The sequence below is a fragment of the Dama dama genome, chromosome 15, assembly GCF_033118175.1.
Source record: "Dama dama isolate Ldn47 chromosome 15, ASM3311817v1, whole genome shotgun sequence".
Taxonomy (NCBI): domain Eukaryota; kingdom Metazoa; phylum Chordata; class Mammalia; order Artiodactyla; family Cervidae; genus Dama; species Dama dama.
In genome coordinates this window covers 66,459,293-66,483,756 of record NC_083695.1, presented here as the reverse complement: position 1 = coordinate 66,483,756, position 24,464 = coordinate 66,459,293, and the positions used below count along the sequence as shown (strand labels likewise).

Below are 24,464 nucleotides of genomic sequence, written 5' to 3'. Positions count from 1 at the left end.
CTTGAGTAATTACTTCTTCAAAGACCCTCTTTCCAAATATAACATTCTAAAGTTTTGGATTGGCATTAATTTGGGGGGATACTGTTCAACTCAATATGCCATTTATTATAAACTATCATTTGAAAATCAGTATGGTCTCTCTGTTGTGGATTAGATGAACTTTTGTGAAGATTAGTTTGAAAATAAATAGAAGGATAAAATGGCACTTGACTTTTTTGTTGGGATAGTTTCTCAAGTTAAGCTAGCTTATACCCTCCTTTGGTTATTTTGTTTACATTGTTAAGAAAAAAGGGAGAGAGATCTGTGGCTAGGAAAAGGTTGGCAGAACCTCACTCTTCCCAACTCTGACTTGCATGTCTGCTTTTAATCTAGAACCAAATAACTATCGGACCATGCATGGCCGGGCAGTAAATGGCAGCCAGTTGGGAAAGGATTACATCCAGCTGAAGAGCCTGTTGCAACCCATCCGGATTTACTCCAGAGCCAGCTTGTATGGCCCTAATATTGGGCGGCCCAGGAAAAACGTCATCGCCCTTCTAGATGGGTAGGTCAGATTATTTAGCAGTTTTTAAAACATTGTTCATTACATGTAATGACTTAATGTATTTGTACTTTTCCTGGTTATTTCTGGTCTTAAGAAGGACAGAGAGACTCTTTCAAAGTGACAACTCCCACCATAAACCAAGGATTCTCTACAAACAGTGCAAGAACTTATGTCTCTAGGCCTTCCACAGTCAGCAGAAGTGGGTGGGATTGGGAGGAATATCACAAACTCCAAAACAGGTTGGAAAGGATGTGTTGTTTTAAAAAGCAAATTTAATATTATAGCATTGCATACTATCACTTAATATTTTTTAAAAGGCCAAATATTATCTACTGTACTCTTGGGACCTCTTATAGAAAGCAAACTTGACAAAATCCTGGACAGTGGAACTAGGTTAAAAAGTTGAGAAACACTACAAACATCTGTACATTAAAGCATAGCTTAACAAGTTTGTTAGGTATTCTAGAGAATTACTATCATGTGATTTATTTAATTTTGACTGGATCAAACAATCATTTGTTAAGCATTAGTTGTGGATGGTCACTATGTTAAATGCTGTCTTCCTCAGTGCTGCTGGTGAGCCAGGCCCAGATAAAATAAGTGGAATATTCAAGCATGTTGAGTCTAATTATGCAGGGTTGGAGGGAATGTCAGAGGGAATAGCATGAGGAAGACTGAAGTTAGATGTTGAATCCAAGACCCAAAGTGGTGATGTGACTATAGCTGGAAGGGTGGGAACAAGGAAGTTGGGAGAGGCAGGAGTTCATCTGGCATACGTTTTATGTGGTATCCTGTCATATTCCTATAAATTCAAAAACAAGTAAGATGTTTTCCCGTGAATTGTACAGCCCAAGTTAGGATAGATAATGCTATACAAGTATAAACAGATATATTCCAGTAGAAAGAAACCTATGGCTAACCTCCTTAATGGTCCTTGTGGCTTGATGGCTCTTATGGCTCTCTCTCTTTCCTTTTGTGGTAGCTGAGTCTTGGTCTAAGCTAATTAGCATAGCAGACATTATTGAAGGCTTGGGAACGTGGAAGGATTTACACTGTAACATTAACAGCCTGAAATTTAATTTTAGGCATTTTCCTTTTTACAAAGAATCCCCAAGCCTTTAATTAACTCCTGTCCTTCCTTCACCCTTCTTTTTTTACCCCGCTCTCCTTCTTTCTCAGTAGAAAGTTCCCTTTTTTTCTTGCAGAACAATTTTTGTCACCTTTACTCCTACCTAAAAGTACAACTCTGGGCTTCCTTTTGCATACTTTTGCTGAACTTTTAAAATATCCTATGTATGTGGGATGGTGATGGAGAGGTTGGCCTTATTTTACATGTTGTAATTAGGGGATAAGAATCACATATTTAGAACATTTTCATAGTTTGTAATATATAAGCAAAGCCAATAACTAAGTCCACATAGTTATTCTTTTAGATTATACCTTTTCTTTAATGATTTGATTAATATAGTTTCATGGTGTGTCTTCTCAGTAGTCTTCTCAGTCTTCTCAGTAGACACTATCTCAGAGATAGTGTCTTCTCAGTAGCATGACCTTTATCAGTAATTCATTCATTCTGCAAATACTTCTTGAGTAATTGCTATGTTCCAGGTACTGTGTTTGAAAACAGGAGTGTTATAATAAACAAAAACAAATACTTTCTCTACCCTCACGGAGTATGTACTATGGTAAGGGAGACATAGGCAATAATCAACTTATCTTAAGACTGAAACAATAACAAGGAGAGGAACAAAGTTCTATGAATGACTGTAAATGCTGAGATTTGACCAAGTTAGGTGGTTGGAAGTGTTCCCTAAAGGATTAATATGTAAGAGGAACAACCACATGAAAAGATGCTTAAAGTTGCTAATCATCAGAGAAATGCAAATCAAAACCACAATGAGATAGCACCTCACACCTGTCAGAATGGCTATGATCAAAAAGACCACAAATAACAAATGTTGGTGAGGATATAGCGTAAAGGAAACCCTAGTAGACTGTTGGTGGGAATGTAAATTGGTTCAGCCTCTTTGGAAAACAGTATGGAGGTTCCTCTAAAAACTAAAAATAGAACTACCATATGCTCCAGCAATCCCACTTATGGGTATATATCCAAAGAAAATGAAAACACTAATTCAAAAAGATATATGTACCCCAATATTCATAGCAACATTATTTACAATAGCCAAGATATGGAAGCAACCTAATGAATGGATAAAGATTTGGAATGGAATATTACTCATCCATAAAAAGGAATAAATTTTGCTATTTCAACAACATGAATAGACCTGAAGGGTACTATGCTTAGTGAAAAAACCAAACAGAGAAAGATAAATACTTTGTGTTATTACTTATATGTGGAAACTAAAAACTAAGCAAATTAATAAATATAAAAAAGCAGAAACAGTAGCAGATATAGAGAACAAACCAGTGGTTACCAGTGGAGAGAAGGGAAGGGGAAGGGACAAGACAAGGGTAGGAGATTAGGAGGTACAAACACAAGCTTATGTATAAAATAAATAAGCTAACAAGTATGTATGGTACAGCATGAGAAATATAGTCAATGTTTTACAGTAACTTTAAATGGAATATAATCTATAAAAATATTGAATCAGTATGTCATACACCAGAAATAATATAATATTGTAAACCAACTATACTTCAATTTTTAAAAATTCATTAAAGTGTAATTTGAACTTGAATGAGGGTTAACTAGACAAAATGAGAAATGAACAGTGTCAGTGTTCTTGAAAAAATGAAAAGCACGTGCAAAGTTCCTAAGGATGAAAAAGGGGCCAGATTGGCAACAGAAAGGTATATTTAGAGAAGTAATTATGTATATCTATGGCTGATTCATACTGAGGTTTGACAGAAAAGAGCAAAATTCTATAAGGCAATTATCCTTCAATAAAAAATAAATAAACTAAAAAAACTAAACAAAAAAGAGTTATATTATATAGAGACTTACAGGCATAATGAAGGGCTTAGAATTTCTTCTAAGCACAGTGAGAAAGATACTGAATATTTCTAACCTGGGGAGTGAGAAGATTTTATTTATTATACAGAAAGTATTCTATGTCTCCTCTATGAAAAATAGATTGTAGAGGAGGCAGGGAAATCAGTGAGAAAAGCTGTTATAGTGGTACACATAATGATAGGAACCTGAAATGGGTTGTGGAAATGGAATGTATCATTGGCAGTAGAAGCCACAGGACTTGATATGTTGGATAAGTGTATGGTGATGTGCTCCTTCATGGATCACAGCCTTGTTGTGGTGAAGGGACTCTTGTGTAATTCAATGAAGCTATGAGCTGTGCCCTGTAGGGCCACCCAAGACAGATGGGTCATAGTGAAGAATTCTGTCAAAATATGGTCCACTGGGGGAGGGAATCGCAAACCACTCTAGTATTCTTGCTATGGGAACACCATGAACAGTATAAAAAGGCAAAAAGATATGAAATTGGAAGACGAGTCCCCCAGGTCAGAAGGTGTCCAGTGTGCTACCAGTGAAAAGTAGAAGGTAGTTACAAATAGCTTCAGAAAGAGTGAAGTGGCTGTGTCAAAGGAGAAATGACGCTCAGTTATGGATGTGCCTGGCATTGAAAGTAAAGTCTGATGCTGTAAAGAATAATATTGCTTTGAAACCTGGAATGCTAGGTCCATGAACCAAGTTAAACTGGATGTGGTCAAGCAGGAGATGGAAGAGTAAACATCAACATCTTAGAAATCAGTGAACTAAGATGGACAGGAGTGGGCGAATTTCACTCAGATGACCATTGTATCTACTACTGTGCAAGAATCCCTTAGAAAAAATGAAGTAGCCCTCATAATCAACAAAAGAGCCTGGAGTACTTGGGTGCAGTCTCTAAAATGACAGAATGATCTCAGTTCATTTCCAAGGCAAACCATTCAACATCACAATAATCCAAGTCTATGGCCCAACCACTAATGCCGAAAAAGTTTAAGTTGACCCTAAGTTCTATGAAGACCAATGAGACCATCTAGAACACACACACACACACACACACACACACACACACACAAATGATGTCCTTTTCATCATAGGGGATTGGAATGCAAAAGTAGGAGGTCAAGAGATACCTGGAGAAACAGGCAAGTTTGGCCTTGGAGCTCAAAATAAAGCAATGCAAAGACTAATAGAGTTTTGTCAAGAGAACACACTGGTCATAGCAAACAGTCTCTTCCGACAACACAAGAGATGACTCTATACATGGACATCATGGAAATGGTCAATGCTGAAATCAGATTAATTATATTCTTTGCAGCTGAAATTGGAGAAGCTCTATACAGTCAGCAAAAACAAGACCTAGAGCTGACTATGGCTCAGATCATGAGCTCTTTTTTGCAGAATTCAGACTTAAATTTTAGAAAGTAGGGAAGACCACTAGGCCATTCAGGTATGACCGAAATCAAATCACTTATGATTATATGGTAGAGGTGATGAATAGATTCAAGGAATTAGATCTGGTAGACAGAGTGCCTGAAGAATTATGGAAAGAGATTCTTAGCATTGAACAGGAGGCAGTGACCAAAACCATCTCAAAGAAAAAGAAATGCACAAAGGCAAAGTGTTTGTCTGAGGAGGCTTTACAAATTGCTGAGGCAAGAAGAAAAGTGAAAGGCAGAGAGAAAGGGAAGGATATTCCCAACTGAATGCAGAGTTCCAGAGAATAGCAAGGAGAGATAAGAAGGCCTTCTTAAGTGAACAATTCAAAGAAATAGAGGAAAACAATAGAATGGGAAAGGCTAGAGACCTTTTCAAGAAACTTGGAGATACCAAGGGAACATTTCATGCAAGGATGGGCATGATAAAGGACAGAAACGGTAAGGACCTAACAGAAGCAGAAGAGATTAAGAAGAGGTGGCAAGAATACACAGAAGAACCATACAAAAAAATCTTAATGACCCAGATAACCATGATGATGTGGTCACTCAGCTAGAGCCAACATCCTAGAGTGTGAAGTCAAGTGGGCCTGAAGAAGTATTACTTCAAACAAAGCTAGTGGAGGAGATAGAATTCCAGCTGAATTATTTAAAATCCTAAAAGATGATGCTGTTAACATGCTGCACGCAATATGTCAGCAAATTTGGAAAACTCAGCAGTGGGCACAGGACTGGAAAGGTCAGTTTTCATTCCAGTCCCTAAGAAAGGCAATGCCAGAGAACATTCAACCTACCTTACAATTGCACTCATTTTACATGCTAGTAAGGTAATGCTCAAAATCCTTCAAGCTAGGCTTCAGCAGTACTTATCCGAGGACTCCCAGATGTACAAGCTGGTTTTAGAAAAGGCAGATGAACCAGAGATCAAACTACCAACATTCGTTGAATCATAGAGAAAGCAAGGGAATTCCAAAAAGCATCTAATTCTGCTTCATTGACTATGCTAAAGGCTTTGACTGTGTGGATTGCAACAAACTGTGGAAAATGTTAAAGAGATGGGAATACCAGACCTCAAAGTGTCATACATGACTTAGCGACTGAAAAACAACAACAACAATGGGAATAGAGGAGATTAGTTAGAATATAGAAAGAAAAGAGTCAAAGGCTTAGGAGAGAGCTCAAAGGAACTATCATATTCAGAGATGTGAGAAAAGAGGGATGGCCTCATATGTAAGAGGAAAGGGAAAGATTGAGATGTAGGGACCAAGAAAACAGAGGGGATGCTGCTAGAAGGCCAAGAAGACAAGTAATAGGAAGACAGAAAAGTGCCATTGAACATGGGAGCATGCAGGTTGTTGGTGGCCTTGAAAAATATAATTCAGTGGAGTGGTGGATCTGAAGTCAGATCACAATAGTTTGTAGAGTAAATGAGAGGTTAGAAATTGGAAACAATAATGTGGACAGCTCTTAGGAAAATTTGTACTGTGAAAGAGAGTAGGAAAATGAAGGGAGATTTGGGGTCAAGGAAGATAATGGCATTTTCCATTTAATTTAATGTGGGAGATAGCAGAACAGGTTTGTATGTTGAGACTTGTATAGGAGAGAAGAGCTAGATGGTATAAGAGATAAAGGATATAACCAAATAAGAAGTCTTATAAGGCTAGAAGAAATAGAATCCAGAGGAATTGGCCTTTACATTTAATAAAGGCCCATTTAAGGGAGATAGTTACACCGGGGTAGTAGAAGGTAAGAAACAAATATTTCTCTATGTCAAAGATTAAAAAATCATACTGACGAGACACTTCTACACAGTATATAAGGTATAGTTAAGGCATCCTAGTTTGTGTACATAGTGTAACTGTGAGCATATAGATGTTAGCTTGTTGTGAATAAGAACTTGGACACAATTGTAACAGACAGTTGAAAGAAATGAGCATGTGACCAGGTGGTATGGTGACAAGTGGTAAGGCCTAGTTTCCTACATCTAAAGACTAATAGGATGCAAGAAGCTAGGAGAAATTACAGAAGGCAAGAAGGAAAGGTACTGATGAACATTTTTTTTCTTATGTTCCTGAAAAAATGGAACATAATGTATATGCACTAAATACACAGTGCAATACAACTTTAAATGCATAAATATTCCCAGTGACTCAACTAACAATAACAAAAATGTCAGCACTCTAAATTACCAGCTCTGTAGTTTTTCCAGTCCTCCTGGTTATACAGATAAAATTTTACATAGTTGTGATCATTGTATATGCATCATTTTAAATTCTGCATTTTTTGCTCATAGTTTTATATTGCCCTTTCCTTATTTCTACATAGTTCTCATATTTGTCATTCTTAATACCAATAAAATATTCCAGTGCATTGATGTACTAAGTCTGCCTAAGCAACCCCTTACTGTTGGGCATTTGGGCTGTTTCCAGTTTTTGTCTGGAATATATACTACAGTTGTAAACATCTTTATACAAATAGTTTTTTTTTTTATTTCTTTTGAATTACATCCTTGGGCTGTATTCCAAAAGCTGAGTTTCTGGGTCAGAGTATATGATAATTTTTATGGTTCTTATATTTGTTGCCAGATTTCTTTTCAGAACAGTTTCACCAGGTTTCAGGGCAGTAATATATTAATGTATCTTTTCCCGCAATACCCCATAGCAATGAGTATTATTTTTATTAATGTACTATATTTTAATTAATGCAAGATTATATGTCATGGCTGTTTAAATTTGAATCCTGTTAACTGTGAAAAGAACCAAACATTTTCCAAAACTTAATATCGGTTCCTTTCCCCTTATCCCACATTTGCCTAAGGACACAATAACCATTTTGCCTGAGGCACAGACTAGGTGGTCATTTTAGATTCATTCCTCTCCTTTGTTCACAGACTCCATTTGTTGTTGTTGTCCAGTCACTAAGTCATGTCTGACTTTTTGCGACCCCATGGATTACAGCATGCCAGGCTCCTCTGTGCTCCATTATCTCCTAGAGTTTGCTCAGATTCATGTCCATTGAGTTGATGATGCTATCTAACCATCTCATTCTCTGCCCCCCCCTTCTCCTTTTGCTTTCAATCTTTCCCATATCAGTGTCTTTTCCAATGAGCCCACTCTTTGCATCAGGTGGCCAAAGTATTGGAGCTTCAGCTTTAGCAACAGTCCGATGAATATTCAGGGTTGATTTCCTTTCGTATTGACTAGTTTGATATCCTTGCTGTCTAAGGGACTGTCAAGAGTCTTCAGCACCACAATTTGAAAGCATCAATTCTTCAGCTCTCAACCTTTTTTATGGTCCAACTCTCATATCTGTACATGACTACTGGAAAAACCATAGCTTTGACTATAGGTACCTTTGTCAGCAAAGTGATATCTTTGCTTTTTTAGTATGCTGTGCAGGTTTGTCATAGCTTTCCTTCCAAGGAGCAAGTATCATTAGTTAGTTACTAAGTTTTGTTATTTCTGACTTGTTAGTATCACTCATATCCCATCTTCTTTTCATTTTTATTTTAAACTTATCATTTTTCTTCTTTAACAGATTTCTCCATACTTAGATTTAAAAAATGCAACATGTGGTCAAGTCACTCTTGCTTGAAATTCAAACCCTTTCACATGCACCCCTGGACTTTAGGGTCCAGTACCTGCCTTCTTTGCAGCTAGTCATCAGCTCCATACCCTTGAACAACCTGCCCTCAGTACATCAAAATTATATGTCCATCTTAGAAGGTGCCATACTTTTTTACCTTTGCACCTTTTTATTTTGTATCATTTTCTTTGGAATACTACTCTCTTCCCTCATTTTTCTTCTTTCCAATAGATCTTCTCTGACAACTTGAGGCAGAATTTCTCATCACCCCCTTCTGTCCTTATATGGTACTTTACTTTTCTGCTATAGTACTTACCAAATTGATGATAACTTTTTTACTTACATATTTGCCTCCCCCAACAGACTGTAGAGTAAGATCAGGATTCAGTCTATGTTTTATTGATTCTGCAGCCTTCAGAATGTAGGAACAGCTTTAGTTTTTTAGAACCAAACTAATTTTTAAGTTTAAAGAAGTATAAAACTACTTAGGTATTTACTGGACTATACAGGACTATTTCCCCCAGTTAAGATATGAAAAAGCAGAGATAGAATCTTTATGTTTGTGTCTTCAGGGACTACCATGTTGCCTGGAATATGGGAAGTACTTAATAAAATGCACATTTTATTATTTTCATTTCCTCATTCAGGAAGTGGCTCTTCCCAGTTATTGATTTGTATCTAAAGGCATGAAGTAGTGTTCTTTAGGGTTTTATCATTTTTTTCTGCTTTTCTTTTTCAAACTTTTATGCATCATGTGTGTAATGACAATTTTATCTTAATGTATTGCTTTTCTTATTACTTTGAAATATGTTTTTATTGTTTCAGAAGTTACATTTTATGATAGTAGTTCTTGTCTATTTTCTTACTGATTGTCTTCTCTGTCTCTTTCCTTATACAATTAGGATAAAGCTTTCAATTTTATCTAGCCTTTTAGAAATGTTTTAATTTTCAAGGTTAGGCTCTTTCAACTTGTTTGGAGTTTATTGGGGATCTACTATAGAATGAGGACCGGATCTATTTTTGGTGATGTGGCAATGTCAAGAAAAGCAGTTATTCATTGAAAATATGTTCACTAAGGCCTTCTTTGGGGACTTTTAAGTTATAGTGAGATTAGTACTAAATTATCTCTCAATAAACATTTATTGAACGCCTATTTTGTGTTTGATCCTGGCTTAAATGTTGGGTTTATGTTGATGAATAAAGCCAAAGTAACTCTTACTCTCTTAGAGCTTAGGAAGACAGTAAAAATAGTGACAGTCACACAGTCATGGAGTCTTTGCAACTCCATGGGTTGCAGCCCTCCAGGCTCCTCTGTCCATGAAATTTTCCAGGCAAGAATACTGGAGTGGGTAGCCATATCCTTCTCTGGGGAATCTTTCTGACCCTGGTTCACTGCAGGGATAGAACCCAGGTCTCCTGCATTGCAGGTAGATTCTTTACTGTCTAAACCACCAGGGAAGTCCTAAAAAACCAGAACCACAGTAAATAAGAAAACAAATAAATTATCCCAAATTGTGTGTAATTCTATGAATTAAATGGATACCTGGAGTTGGAAGACTTGTTTGGACAAGGTAATCAGAGACAATTTATCTGAGGAACAATTTATTTAAGCCAAGAATAAAAAAATGAGAAGGAACCAATTGTTCAAAGTGTAAAGTGAAGAAAGTTTTAGTTAGAGGTGGTCGGTCATGTTAATGTCCTGAGTCAGAAACAAAATTAAGGCATTTGAGCAACAGAAAGATGGGCATTATAGTGACCAAAAGGAGAGCAGTGGGAGGTGAGACTGCATAGACAAGCAAGGATCATATTATTACTGAATCATATATACCATGGTAAGGAGGTTGTGTATTTTATCCTCTGAGCAATGGAAAGCTATTATGGAGTTTTTATAAGGGCAGCAGCATGTACCAGAGTCTACTATATTTTGCGTGCCAAATAGATTTTAATGTGCAAAAGTAAGAAATCAAAAGAGCTCAGTAAGGAGGTTTTCACTATGAGGTATATTTAATTAGATTAAGGTAATGGGAGAAGAAATGGAGAGAAGTTAAGATAGACATGCTTTATTAATGGATATCTCAGTAAGTTGAGGTGAGAGAATAGGAGAAATTAATAGAGGATGATTTCCACCTTTGGAACAGTTAGCATCTCTCATTCAAGAGCCATCACATGCAGAAAAGGGACATTTTCAAAAGAAAGATACACCAAAATGAACACATATTCATACTCAGGAAATAATATCTCTGTAGCAACAAAAAATTATTTTAAACTATACTGGGTATGCTTCAAGTTGAAGATAGTGATCTGATCACAAGGTCCACTTCCTTCTGGTACCACCATCCCAACTCCTTTTAAAAACTGATAAAGAACAATACTTAATAACAAACACACGAAACAGGGATCATCTGCAGGTGAAAGACTTTTGACAGATTTCTCTAAGACAATAAATAGATGAAAGCCTATTGACAGAATAATCAGAGTGAGGAAGTGGCAACCCAGAGAACATGGACTCTCAGAAAAGATGAGAATTTGCCTTGCAGATAGGCTCAGAGTCAAGAGAGGGTGAGGTGAGAAAGGGTGACCAAGCCAAGGGCTTAATATGAAAATCTGTCTGCAGAGGAACAGACAGACGTGGAGAAGAGGAGGCCCAGTAAACCATGCACATGGAGTTAACCTTTGGTTAGGGTGACTTATGGCAGCATTTCCTCAAATATGCTCTGGAAAATACCAGTCCTGCAAAATAATAGCATTACGTGAAGGGAGAGGGGAGTAAAATTTCCATAGGCAAGTAAGTTTGAGAAATTCTGAAATACACAAATGTACTGAAACACTTCCCAGCATCTTTATTATATTAGTTTACATTCTGAATCTCCAAGAAGGGTATTTAGCACGCAGAAATTTAATTTATTTGACCTTAGTCTTGTTTTCCGTGAGTATCTTGAGAGACTAGTGTTCCACTAATGTGTTTGGACAATGCTGACTTGGAATGTGAGCCCTTCTTTAGGTGAGAGATGACCATAGAGAAAACAATAACAGAAGAGTTACCATTTGGAGAACTCAGAACTTGGATCACTTCAATAGCCCCATGACTGGTCTATTTGCTTCCATTCCTGTCCTCTCTAACACTCCCTGATGGCTCAGGTGGTAAAGAATCTGCCTGCAATGCAGGACTCCTGGGTTCAGTCCCTGGGTCAGGAAGAGCCCCTAGAGAATGGAATGACAACCCACTCTAGTATTCTTGCCTGGAGAATTTCATGGACAGAAGAGCCTGGCAGGCATAGTCCATGGGGTCACAAAGAGTCGGACATGACTGAGTGACTAACCCACTGTCCTCTCCAATCTACTCATCACACAATGCCAGAAAATCTTCTAAAAACATAATTCCTATGCTGTCAATCATTTGCTAAAGACTCTTTAATGACTTTTCATTGCTCTTAGAATAAAATTGAATCTCCTTGCCATACCAACAAAGCTCTATGACAAATGATCTGGGTGCTTCCCAGCTCTTCATTCTTTTCTTCTCCAGATTTCCCTTTTTCTTACTACACTCAAGCCTCACTGACCTGGCATGTGCTAAGCTTCTCTCTCTCTCTTTTTTTTCCCCAGAAGGGTGGATAGGATGGGGTTGCACAACATATACTCTTTTTTCTACCTAAATTATTCTCTCAGCTTGCCACATTGCTGATTTCACCTCATCCATCAGAGTCCTTTCTTGAATAGCCTTGCTAAGTGATTCTCTATCAGCACACTGTTAGTTCTCATTATGGCATTTATCACAAAACTGCATATTTATTATTTGTTTCATATAGATTATAAACTTCATGAGAGCAGGAATTTGTCTGTTGTATTTACTAATATATATTCAGTACTGGCAAAAAGCCTAGTGTAGTACTTGGTGGGTGCTCAAATTTGTTGAATGAAGAATGGACGTTATCCTAACATTCTATAGAGTTGCTGGTAGCATATTCTAACTTGAACCTAGGTTAGAACAGAAAGGTAGACAGGGCCTTTAGCTCCCATGGAGGCCCAGAAAGCTATGGAAAGTATTCTAATTTGGGCAAAGATGATAAAAGCAGAAGAGAATTAGGAAGCAAATAATGGTCTTTTCCATCACAGTAGACCTATAAATTCAATAACCTGCAAACCAGAAATAGGAAAATTTCCTTCTTTTATCCAGAATTTCTATCTTTAGTTGCATCTAATTACCAAAACTTCTATGAAGTGCCTAATGCTTATTTATAGGCTCCACTTGTACTCAAAGTGGCAAATAGACAATAGTGAAAGCAGTATGGGTGGGTAAGGATGGGAAAGTTCACTATGTTCCTATACACAAGCTCTCATGACTTGTGGGCCCTGGGCATTTCTGACCTCATGGGTCCCTTCCTCCAGAAAAACATTAAAACAGCAGCTTTCTGTTTTCCTGTAGTGAGTCAGTGTGGCAGGACTGAAGACGAGGGTGGAAATAGCAGGATGGTAAAGTGCATACACTTTAGAACTAGATGAGACCCAGGTCAGCATCTAGTTAGGTCACCTTGTTGTTGTTCAGTTGCTCAGTCAAGTCCTACTCTTTGTGACCCCATGGACTGCAGCACGCCCGGCTTCCCTGTCCTTCACTATCTCCTGGAGCTTGCTCAAACTCATGTCCATTGAGTCAGTGATGCCATCCAGCCATCTTGTCCTCTGTCATCCCCTTTGCCCCTGCCTTCGGTCTTTCCCAGCACCAGGGTCTTTTCTAGTGAATCAGCTCTTCACATCATGTGGTCAAAGTATTGGAGCTTCAGCTTCAGCATAGCCCTTCCAACTAATATTCAGGATTGGTTTTCTTTAGGATTGATTGGTTTGATCTCCCTACAGTCCAAGGGACTCTCAAGCGTCTTCTCCAAAATCACAGTTCAAAAGCATCAATTATTTGGTGCTTGGCCTTCTTTATGGTCCAACTCAAGGTCACCTGGAGGAATTCTTTAATCTCTTTAAAACCTCAGTCTCTTCACTGGTAAAATGAGGCAAATGAAATTACCTATTTCTTAGGCATGTTGTGAAGTTAAATGAGATAATGAATTTAAAGTGCTTAGTGTGGTTCCTGGCACAATTGACACCTAAAGAAATGTCAGCTACAATTGTTAAAAACAAGTGTATTTCAAAGATAAAGAGGCAAGGTTTTTTCCTAACTGACTTTTTGCACATGATTCAATGTAGCCCTCTAAGCAGTTCAGAGAACTGAATATAGATGAGAACTAGAAAGATTAGCTGCAATAACATGTCATTATAATGGGGGTGATCACAGCTCCTGCCTGCAAACTTACTTACACCAAATTCTCATTTGAAGTAGAAAGTTGCACAGCTGGGGACAGTTTTGTGCATAAAGAGATTATTATTAACAGTTATTCCTAATAACCATTCTGTTTTATTTTAACTGTGAAAGAGTTATATGACTTAAACTACAAGAGGAGAAAACAGTTTATTCCTCTTAGTTCATAAGAAGAGAGTTTCCATCTCTGCCTCTAGAGAGAGGCAAGGCCTCCCAGCAGCTGTTCAGTGCTAATTAACAAGGAAGCACTGGCTACTGCAAAGGTCTGCTCCCTAGCTGAGAATTATGCTAATAACTACTTACTTCTAAACTTGCTTTCTTTTCTTTTTCTGTTTTTTCCTGGACAAAACTTCTTTCTTGATTAGAGAAACAGCCTAATTCCTGACCCAAGCTGAAGGTTAGCAGTTATTACTGTTATGATAAAGGATGTTTCTCTCATCTTTTGTCAGAGAAGTCAGATAGGGAATAGAAAGAATATTGTAGAAGGAGACTGGAGTCCTGGGTCATAAATTAAAATTTAACACATATGGTCTTGGGAAATATTCTTTTTCACTTTCTTTTTCCCATTTCTTTCCTCACTTTCCCATTCTACTTTCCCTTAAAACCTTATTTTTTTCCTCTATGAATGGCCTATCCTAATAGGTGTTGGTAAGATCATTTTGTAAAAGGTGTGGCCCATAGTCATCCTGCATTGGAAATACCTGGAGAGCTTCTTTAAAATGCAGCATGATAGTTAGTCCGGAAAATCCCAAGTCCCCTTTACTCAGTTTCTCCCAATAGTGACCTCTTGTGAAACGATAGGATAGTATCACCACTAGGACACTGGCATTGATAGAGTAAAGAAACAGACAATTTCCATCAACACAGGAATATCTCATGTAGCTCTTTTTTTTTTTCATGTAGCTCTTTTACCCTGCTCACTCTTGCTGTTTCTTAAAACTTCTGCCAACACTTATTTGTTCTCTATTTCTACAATTTTGTAATTTCAAAAATGTTATATAAATGTAATAATATAAATACAACCTTTTAGGACTGGATTGCCACTCAGCATATTCAACCAGGTTGTTGTGTGTGTCAATAACTGATTCCTTTTCATTGCTGGTTAGTATTCCATGATGTGGGTGGACTATACTTTGTTTAACATTCACTCACTGAAGGACATTTGGTCCTATTGTTGTCTATTATGAATAGAGCTGCTGTGAGTATCTTTGTTTAAAAATGCAACATGATTCTTAGTCTCCAGCCCAGACCTACCAAACCAGAATGTGTGGGGATAGGACCTAGATGTTGGCATTTTGAACAGGCGATCCAGGGGAGAAATAAATCAGTATTTTATTTGTTCTAGAGCTTAACATATAATTAACCTAGTATAGCTTAATATATAATTAGCCATGGAAATGTAAATGGCTTTGGACTAAATGGAAGATGCGTGGTTTGCTATAACTCAAAATGAATAATTTCCTCACAAGCTTTTCCTAGCTTTTGTGTAGAATGGCTGTCACATCTTATTCATGTTAGTTACATAACCAAAGATTCTCTTTGTGAGCAAGGAAAAGAAGGATCAGGCTCCTACACTCTTATTGAAGTTTATAGTCATTTAGACATCCAGTTCCTCATAAAAGAATTTATCCTCTTTCCTGGGAGCAAAATTCAGAAACTAGTTTTTAGGGTTACACTCTGTGGTCCAAAAGTAGAATTCAAACCCCAAAGACCATGAATAAAGATGTGCCTTATTATAAGAGGGAGCTGTGATATGCCCTGGGAGAGAAGCCTCAACAATATTTTAGATATGTCATATGTGCAGGTGGATAACAAAGGAAAGAAACTCTCCCAGATTTGGGGTCCCTTGGGGGAGGAAAGGAACTCTCACAATGTAAGGGGATATTTTATTCTTTTCCATAGCAGCATATATGCTCCAGTGGGAAAGATCCCTTCAACATGCCTGAAAGGTCTACCTGGCATTAGCCAATTTCCTTAGGTAGAGGTCCCTGCCCCTTGCTTCTCTTGTCCCTTTTTGCATGACTGGATGTCAGCATGAGGGCAGATATCTTCTGTTCTCTGAAATAATCATCCAGGATTCCTGCTTTCATAATTCAAGTATGGAGACATCCAACCTTGGAAAACCCAAGATCTTCCCTTTTTGTCATTATTCACATCCTAGGTCATCTTTTACTTGTTCATTCATAGACCTAAATCTAGGGATTAGAATGGAAGTGGATGGTTGAAAATCCTTGGATAATACTGAACCCTAAATGGAATTTCACTTTCCCAGTGGTATTTCACTCCTGACAGCACTAGTCTGTGTGCATGTTATTCCACCTCTAATATTACTATTGCTGAGCATTCTGCAGCTGTGTTGAAGTTATTCATTTATGTGGTTTGGGCCAGTTTCTGAGAAACAGGCAAAACTAGGGAGCAGAGGAATCCATCAATGTTAGATTTAAACAAAGAAATTTATAATCTTTTTGGACTTGTCATCTTGCTCATTGCCAGTATAGATATAAAAACAGAGTATGGAAATGATACAGATACACAGTAGATATAGAAAGACCCTAGTTTTCAGAGAGGGAACATGGGGCTAAGAAGAAGTCACCAAATTTAGTGGCTTTAGTGTCTATTCTGTGGAGTTTTATCTAATCAGTTTTCTTTTAAGTGTTATTTCTGTGCTTGGTTTTTGTTTTTCTAGATTTTTAAGAAATCATTCAAAGGGTTCTGAAAGCAGAAAATTTGCTCCATTTTAGGTGAATTTTCTATACTTCTCAAAAAACAAAAGTGTGTTTAGTGATCCTGGTTGTTATTGTTCGGTCGCTAAGTCATGTCCGACTCTTTGTGACCCATGGACTGCAACACACCAGGCTTCCCTGTCCTTCACTATCTCCTGGATTTTGCTCAAACTCATGTCCATTGAGTTGGTGATGCCATCCAACCATCTCATCCTCTGTCACCCTCTTCTCCTCCTGCCTTCATTCTTTCCTAGCATCAGGGTCTTTTCCAATGAGTCGGCGCTTCGCATCAGGTGGCCAAAGTATTGGATCTTCAGCTTTAGATCAGTCCTTCAAATGAATATTATGCTTGATTTCCTTTAGGATTGACTGGTTTGATCTTCTTGCTGTAGAAGGGACTCTCAAGAGTCTTCTCTAGCATCACAATTTGAAAGCATCAATTCTTTGGTGTTCAGCCTTCTTTATAGAAAAACTCTCATATTTGTATATGACTACTGGAAAACCACAGCTTTGACTACAGGGACCCTTGTCAGCAAAGTGATGTCTCTGCTTTTTAATATGCTATCTAGGTTTGTTATAGCTTTTCTTTCAAGGAGCAAGTGTCTTTTAATTTCATGGCTGCAGTAACCATCCGCAGCAATTTTGGAGCCCAAGAAAATAAAATCTGTAATGTGACAAATAGATTCAAGGGATTAGGTCTCTAGACAGAGTGCCTGAACAACTATGGATGGACATTTCTAACATTGTACAGGAGGTGGTGACCAAAACCATCCCCAAGAAAAAATTCATCCTGGTAGTAATATTTGGAAATTCATATTTTGTTTGACATTATTTCTGAATTAGATTCTTCTTCCTCAGAATAAGTGTAGAAATGCTCCCATGTTTTTGAAGTTGTTCTCATTATTTTACTAAGAAAGAAAAAGGAAGAATGTAGTTTACAAAAATTTTCATGTGAACAAATATTTAATGTTTTTTCCTCAACTTTCCTACTGCTTAAATATGTTACAAAAGTTAAAATAATAAAACTGGTCTAAACATGTTAAATTGTGATTGTCATTTTTTAAATATTATAATGAAATGAAACTATATTTTACTGTTTTGATTTACTTTACAAAATAAGACCTCAGGTAAGGATCTAACTTTACTTTTTTCCCAAATAGTCACAAATCACATGACACCATTAAAAATATGCTTTAATTTTTCACATACTAAATTCTTTTCCTTGTCATAAATTCTTATATATAAATTTTTATAAAAATCCCCTTTTGTTCCATAGATATCCTTACTAATTCCTGATCTCTTTACTAATTCCTAGGCTCTCCTGACTAACTCCTAGGAATGTTTTAATAATTGCAGGTTTTATGGTGTATTTTAATATGTGGTAGATCAAATAAATATCCCTTTGGTATTCCAATTTTTTTTCAGAATATTCTTGGCTTCTTTCAGATTAATGTTAGAATGATTTTGCAAAGTTTCAAAAATATCTGGTGGGTTTTTTTTTATTAGAATTTCATTGAACCCATAAATTAGGTTAGGAAGAATAATTGATTTTCCTAGTCCAGATGATGGTAGGCCTTTTCCTACACTCAATTTAAAAATATTTCCCTGTAAACTATATAATATTACATATATGGGTCCAGTGTATTTTGTATTTAATTATAGATTTTATAGATTGAGGATGAGGTAGGAACATGGGGAGAAAACTTTTGCATTATTTTAAAAGCTCCTGGCGCTAATGTTAGTTTTCCCATTCTTTTTGTAATGTAACTTTTGATAATGGAAGGTTATTTAAAGACTTAATTATCAACCTTTAGCAGAACAAACTATCCAAAGCATATGAGGAACTCCAGATTATAGTATCATAAAAGACACGTTTCCAGTTTCTAAGACACCAAATTTGATGTGTTCTTAATTGCCTGTCCAGAACCTTTTAGCCAGAAAGGGCATTAATGATTCTTTTACTCCTAATTTTCTTGTGAATGCATAACTGTTATCATCAGTGACCATTTGCTTCAAGTTCTTTGTGGTATTTTCAGAAGAACTGGAATATACTCAGCAATGCCAGCATTAAAGTCTATCCCTGTATTGCCCGTCTTAGGCAATGGCATTACTGCAGTTAAAACTTCGGGATTCTCTCTCACACACTGTCTTACTCCCTTTCCTCACTTAAACTCACCCTTGCCAAACCCCCTTGGATGAACCAATAGTGTCTCTTCAATTGTGTCTTTTTTCATTCCCACATTTCAAAGCCTCCCATAACTCTGCAGTCATCTCCCACCAGTTTGTCCACACCACTACTTTTCACCTTTACTATAGCCAAAGTGATCTTCTTAAAACTCACATTTGAGCCTGACACCCCCTCACTTGCTTAAGCCCAGGATAAATCCAACAGGCAGGAGGAGCTAGCAGTATTTTACAATATTGTCTTGGGTGCTAATCATAGAGAGATAAATAAGACATCAACTTGTACCAAGATGTTAAGGAATAAAGGCCAGACGTGTCAGCATCATGGACCAGTTATCTGACCAGTCTGTCAGATAACTTCCTACCTGTCCCCTGACATCCAGATATCCTGGACTCCTGAGAAAATACTCATCTTGACTCTATCTGGCTTTATTCAAACTGTTTCTATGCCTGACCTGATCTTTAGGGCAAAGTCCTACCCTTCTTTCAATGTGAGAGTCAACGTCTTGTGAGATGTGAAGCTTTACTCAGTGCTTATCCCTCTTTTAATACCATAAAAGGTAGAGCTAGCTACTCCCTTGACTGTTCTCCACCAGCAGCTAGTTCACACAGTAGTGCAGCACAAAGGCACTGATAGCTTATTTGTCTCATTGTCTGTCTTTTCAGCTTTACTGTGGTTGTTGCATAGCAGAGGCTCTGACTCAAGTCACCTCTCGACACTTTTGCTCCAGTACATTCTTTGCCTTAGAGATAACACTGAAATGCTCAAGTCTGTGAGAGGAAGTCAACAAGCAAATGAGGTGCTGAAGCCTTTTTACTTAAAAAAAAAAAATATGGTAGTGCTTTCTCAAGGCAAAAATTCAACTTACTTTTTTGCATTTTAGAGTTGTATGTACTTCTTGGCCTCAGTGAAAACAGCTTGAAAACAACATAACATTTGGAATCAGAAAAACTGAATTTAGTCTGCATTACTATATGAATTTGAACAAGTCGCATAACCTCTATGTGACTTAGCCACCTCCACTATATTTAGAAATATTTGCCTACCAGGGCTGTTTTGAGAATTATGTGAAATTATACACATAGAAAGCTGAAGAAAATTTTAATGAGAAAGCAGTATAAATGTCAGTGTAATTTTCATTATGGTCATTTTTACATATAAATAAAGATGATTTTACTTTTCAGAGATTTTAGAAATAATTTTGTAAGAGCAAAGCCTATGTAAACACACACACACACACAGGGTTGGCCAAAGGGTTTATTTAGCTTTTCCATAATATCTTATGGAAAAACCCAAACAAACATTTTTGCCAACCCAGTACTTAATGACACTTGTGTCTAAGCTTGTCTAGGCTTTCTAATTTCTGAAATATCCTGGGAAGGGGGTACTCAATTTCATTTCCCCTTCTTAATTTTTGGGTTTTCCTACTTGGTCTCTGCAGCTTAGAGTGCATATGTGACAGGGATAGTATTTTGGATCCTAATCTGTTTTCCCATCTCCCTGGACTTTTCCATTTTCCCCCTCTCTATTCAAGCAGAGTTCCAGAGAGTTCCAGAAAAACATCTATTTCTGCTTTATTGACTATGCCAAAGCCTTGGACCATGTGGGTCACAACAAACTGTGGAAAATTCTGAAAGAGATGGGAATACCAGACCACCTGACCTGCCTCTAGAGAAACCTATATGCAGGTCAGGAAGCAACAGTTAGAACTGGACATGGAACAACAGACTGGTTCCAAATAGGAAAAGGAGTTTGTCAAGGCTGTATATTGTCACCCTGCTTATTTAACTTATATGCAGAGTACATCATGTGAAACACTGGGCTGGAAAGAGCACAAGCTGGAATCAAGATTGCCAGGAGAAATATCAATAACCTCAGATATGCAGATGATACCACCCTTATGGCAGAAAGTGAAGAGGAACTAAAAAGCCTCTTGATGAAAGTGAAAGAGGAGAGTGAAAAAATTGGTTTAAAGCTCAACATTCAGAAAACTAAGATCATGGCATCTGGTCCCATCACCTCATGGGAAATAGATGGGGAAACAGCGGAAACAGTGTCAGACTTCATTTTCTGGGGCTCCAAAATCAGTGCAGATGGTGATTGCAGCCATGAAATTAAAAGACACTCACTCCTTGGAAGGAAAGTTATGACCAACCTAGAGAGCATATTAAAAAGCAGAGACAATACTTTGCTAACAAATGTCCGTCTAGTCAAGGCTGTGGTTTTTCCAGTGGTCATGTATGCATGTGAGAGTTGGACGGTGAAGAAAGCTGAGCACTGAAGAATTGATGCTTTTGAACTATGGTGTTGGAGAAGACTCTTGAGAGTCCCTTGGACTGCAAGGAGATCCAATCAGTCCATCCTAAAGGAGATCAGTCCTGGTGTTCATTGGAAGGACTGATGCTAAAGCTGAAACCCCATTATTTTGGCCACCTCATGTGAAGAGTTGACTCATTGGAAAAGACCCTGATGCTGGGAGGGATTGGGGGCAGGAGGAGAAGGGGATGACAGAGGATGAGATGGCTGGATGGCATCACCGACTCAATGGACATGAATTTGGGTAAACTCTGGGAGTTGGTGATGGACAGGGAGGCCTGGCATGCTGTGATTCATAGGGTCGCAAGGAGTCAGACATGACTGAGCAACTGAACTGAACTGATTCAAGCAGATAACTGATTGTGTACTTATTGACTCAGGGGTGGGACATGAAAAGATGGAGAAGAGAATGTACAAGCCTTTCTGGCTTTTGAATTTTAAAGAAAGAATTCTGGGCATAGAACTTGAAATAGTGAGGAGAGTGGAGCTACTCTCCCAAATCCAAGTGATTTTTCTGGGCTGGAGAAAGGAGAGGAAAAGAGAAAGAGAAATCCATGGGCTACAAAAGCAGAGGCTACCTGTGTCCTCCTTCCAAAAGAAGTACTTCTAGGAAGAGTGGCATGAGTCCATTAAAAAGAGCTGTTTAGGGTGTCTAGAAATACTACTTCTCTAGCCAGTTGGGCTTCCCAGGTGGCAAGTAGTTAAGAATCCACCTGCCAATGCAGGAGACTCAAGAGACATGGATTCAATCCCTGGATCAGGAAGATGCCCTGGAGTAGGAAACATATTCTTGCCTGGAAAATTACATGTACAGAGGAGCCTGGCTAGCTACAGTCCACAGGACTGCAAAAGAGTCAAACACAACTGGGGGACTAAACAGCAACAATGACAGCATGGAATAGTGTGGCCTTGGGTGCTTTCTTATGGCCCAGCGTTTCTGGTAGAACCTCAAAGGGCACAGGAGGGTGGCAAGTTGCTAACAAGACTTAGCTGTGTGCCTTTCAGGAAAACAGCTGAGCATGCTGACTGGGAAACAGTTCTCTATTTACCTACTCCAGAAATGGTTAAATTTCTCTATGTTGTGCTCAAGTTTCTATACTCAGACAAGTGTGGCAGTCCATCACTAGTGCATATTTGAAAATGGCAACTCACTCCAGTATTCTTGCCTGGAAAACCCCATGGACAGAGGAGCCTGGCAGGCTACGGTCCATGGGGCCACAAAGAGTTGGACACGACTGAATGCCTAAACCACCACCATACTTACATGAGCTTCCTGGTGGCTCAGACGGTAAAGAATCTGCATGCAGTGCAGGAGACCCAGGTTTGATTCCTGGATTGGGAAGATCCCCTGGAGAAGGGAATGGCAACCCACTCCAGTATACTCGCCTGGAGAATCCCATGGATGGAGGAGCCTGGTGGGCTACAGTCCATGGGGTCACAAAGAGTCGGACACAACTGAGCAACTTATACTTACATTAGTAAACTGAGCTTTCCCATTTTCTCTATAGGAAGAGAAGGTTTTCAAAGGCATATGTTGTGCTGTCTTCCTTGGAAAATGTTATTGTTTATTTCTTAGTAGAACTCAGAAAATAGAAGATGTAAAAGATAGGTGGTGATCACAGGGAAAGCAATGTGGGAGCCATCAGGCATGAGATTGGGAAAACAGACATAGATATAATCCTATCTTGGAGTCTTGATTTCCAGATGGTAAAGGATGTAGGAGAGCTAGAATTATGATTGCTTTCACCTTCTGTACCTTTAACCTTCTAAGGCTATGGATAGGCCATGGGGGTGGACCCTCTCAGAAAGCACAGTTGCCCAAGAATTGGCCTGATCTATGTCTCATCTTATTTCATCCCTGAGGATATGGTTTACTTTAAGTTGCAACATCTTTGTTTTTTCTGTTTCTTACAGATTCATGAAGGTGGCAGGAAGCACAGTGGATGCAGTTACCTGGCAACAGTAGGTATTCACCTTTTCTGCTCTTACGTATTTTCAAATGCTGTGAAATGAAAGATAAGTAGTTGTCATGAAGTTGTAACTAACAATTAATAAACTATCCTTCATCCTCCAAGAAAAATAGTTAAAATTAATTCCAAAGTTATTATTATGATACATAGGCTCTCATAGTAATATAATTTTATTGTTTCTAGAAACGAAAACAAAAACGGTGTAACACTTTAGAAAGCTCAGCTATTGTGTACACTTTTAAACTAACCTTTCATTAGTGTACAGCTTACGGGAATCTAAGCATGCCACCCTAAGCTTTTTTGGGGGGAATAAATTTCCTTAAGAGAGTAAATAGTTTTAATTATCTAATATATCATATGAAAATAGAAACATTTCATTATATTAATGGCAGTAGTCTTATTTAGTACCAAGAGAGTCACTAAGAAGCAAGTAATACACACACACACACACAACACATACACACACACACACACACACACACACACACACACACACATATATATATATAAAGAGAGAGAGAGAGGGAGAGCAGTTTTGAGAAAGGATCAACGTTCCAGGGAATAAGCTTACAATGGCAGAGACCTGTTACTAGAGGGTAGCTTGACTGATAAAGATAATTATCTGATATATAAATTTCAATTTTCTTTAAGTCCCCTTACGAAATTTGTGCTGGAATGTCCAGCGTCTCACAGTGTCTCACCGATTTTATACTGGAATCCTGCCCTTCGTTTCTGTAAGAGATCTGTCACATAGCATCTTTCGAATCATCTCTTATCTGATGTGATCATCACAACGCAGACACGCTCTCCCATTCTGGGCCCTCAGAGCTGTCAGCTACGGCCATCCTTCTCAGTTACTCTCATCCTGCCTGCTTAGCATGTTTACTCCTTCTGTCTATCCTTCATTTTAAGTGGGTCACAGAATCCTTTAGGATTCATGACAGTTATGAAACAAAGAAAAGTGAATGCAATTTTATTAAGTATCCTAAAAGAATTTTTGGTTGTTGGCAATCAATAACTTTAATCATAATGAAAAATATTTTATTCTACATTTATATTCTTAGTTTCTGTAAACAAGAAGTTCCAAATACTTCCAGAATTCTTTTTCTCTTTCAGTTTGTCTTTGTGAGCCTTGGATTGAGTGGGTTTGAGGATCTTGTCATTCCTTTGCTTAAATTCCCTCAAGTTCCTTCCCTTTGCATGTAGACCACAAGCCAGACTCTCAGACTCTCTACTCCGGCCTTTAAGGCCCTTTATGTTTGGTCACTGCTCTCTTCTGATCCCACCCTGCCCATACTCATTCTGTCACAGCACTAGTGAGGTCTTTCAGTTTGTAGAGGGTTCACATGAATGTCTGCCTCAAGAACTTTATATGTATCATTCCCTCTGCCTGGAATGTTGTTTTCTTTATTTTTTGTGAGGCTGACTCCTTCTC

The 24,464-nt window shown here is 38.0% G+C and overlaps 1 protein-coding gene across 3 annotated transcripts in view; it reads left to right on the top strand.

Moving 5' to 3' along the window:
- The window catches only part of HPSE2 (heparanase 2 (inactive)), a 676,642-nt gene that overhangs the window by 430,143 nt on the left and 222,035 nt on the right, over positions 1-24,464 (top strand). For all 3 annotated transcript variants that reach the window (XR_009696126.1, XM_061162357.1, XM_061162356.1), the window contains exons 5-6: positions 373-544; positions 22,974-23,021. Coding sequence is in view for 2 of the 3 variants with exons in the window: in XM_061162357.1 (XP_061018340.1) it covers positions 373-544; positions 22,974-23,021 (220 nt within the window). In the remaining variant the exon portion in view is untranslated. The remainder of the gene's footprint in view (positions 1-372; positions 545-22,973; positions 23,022-24,464) is intronic.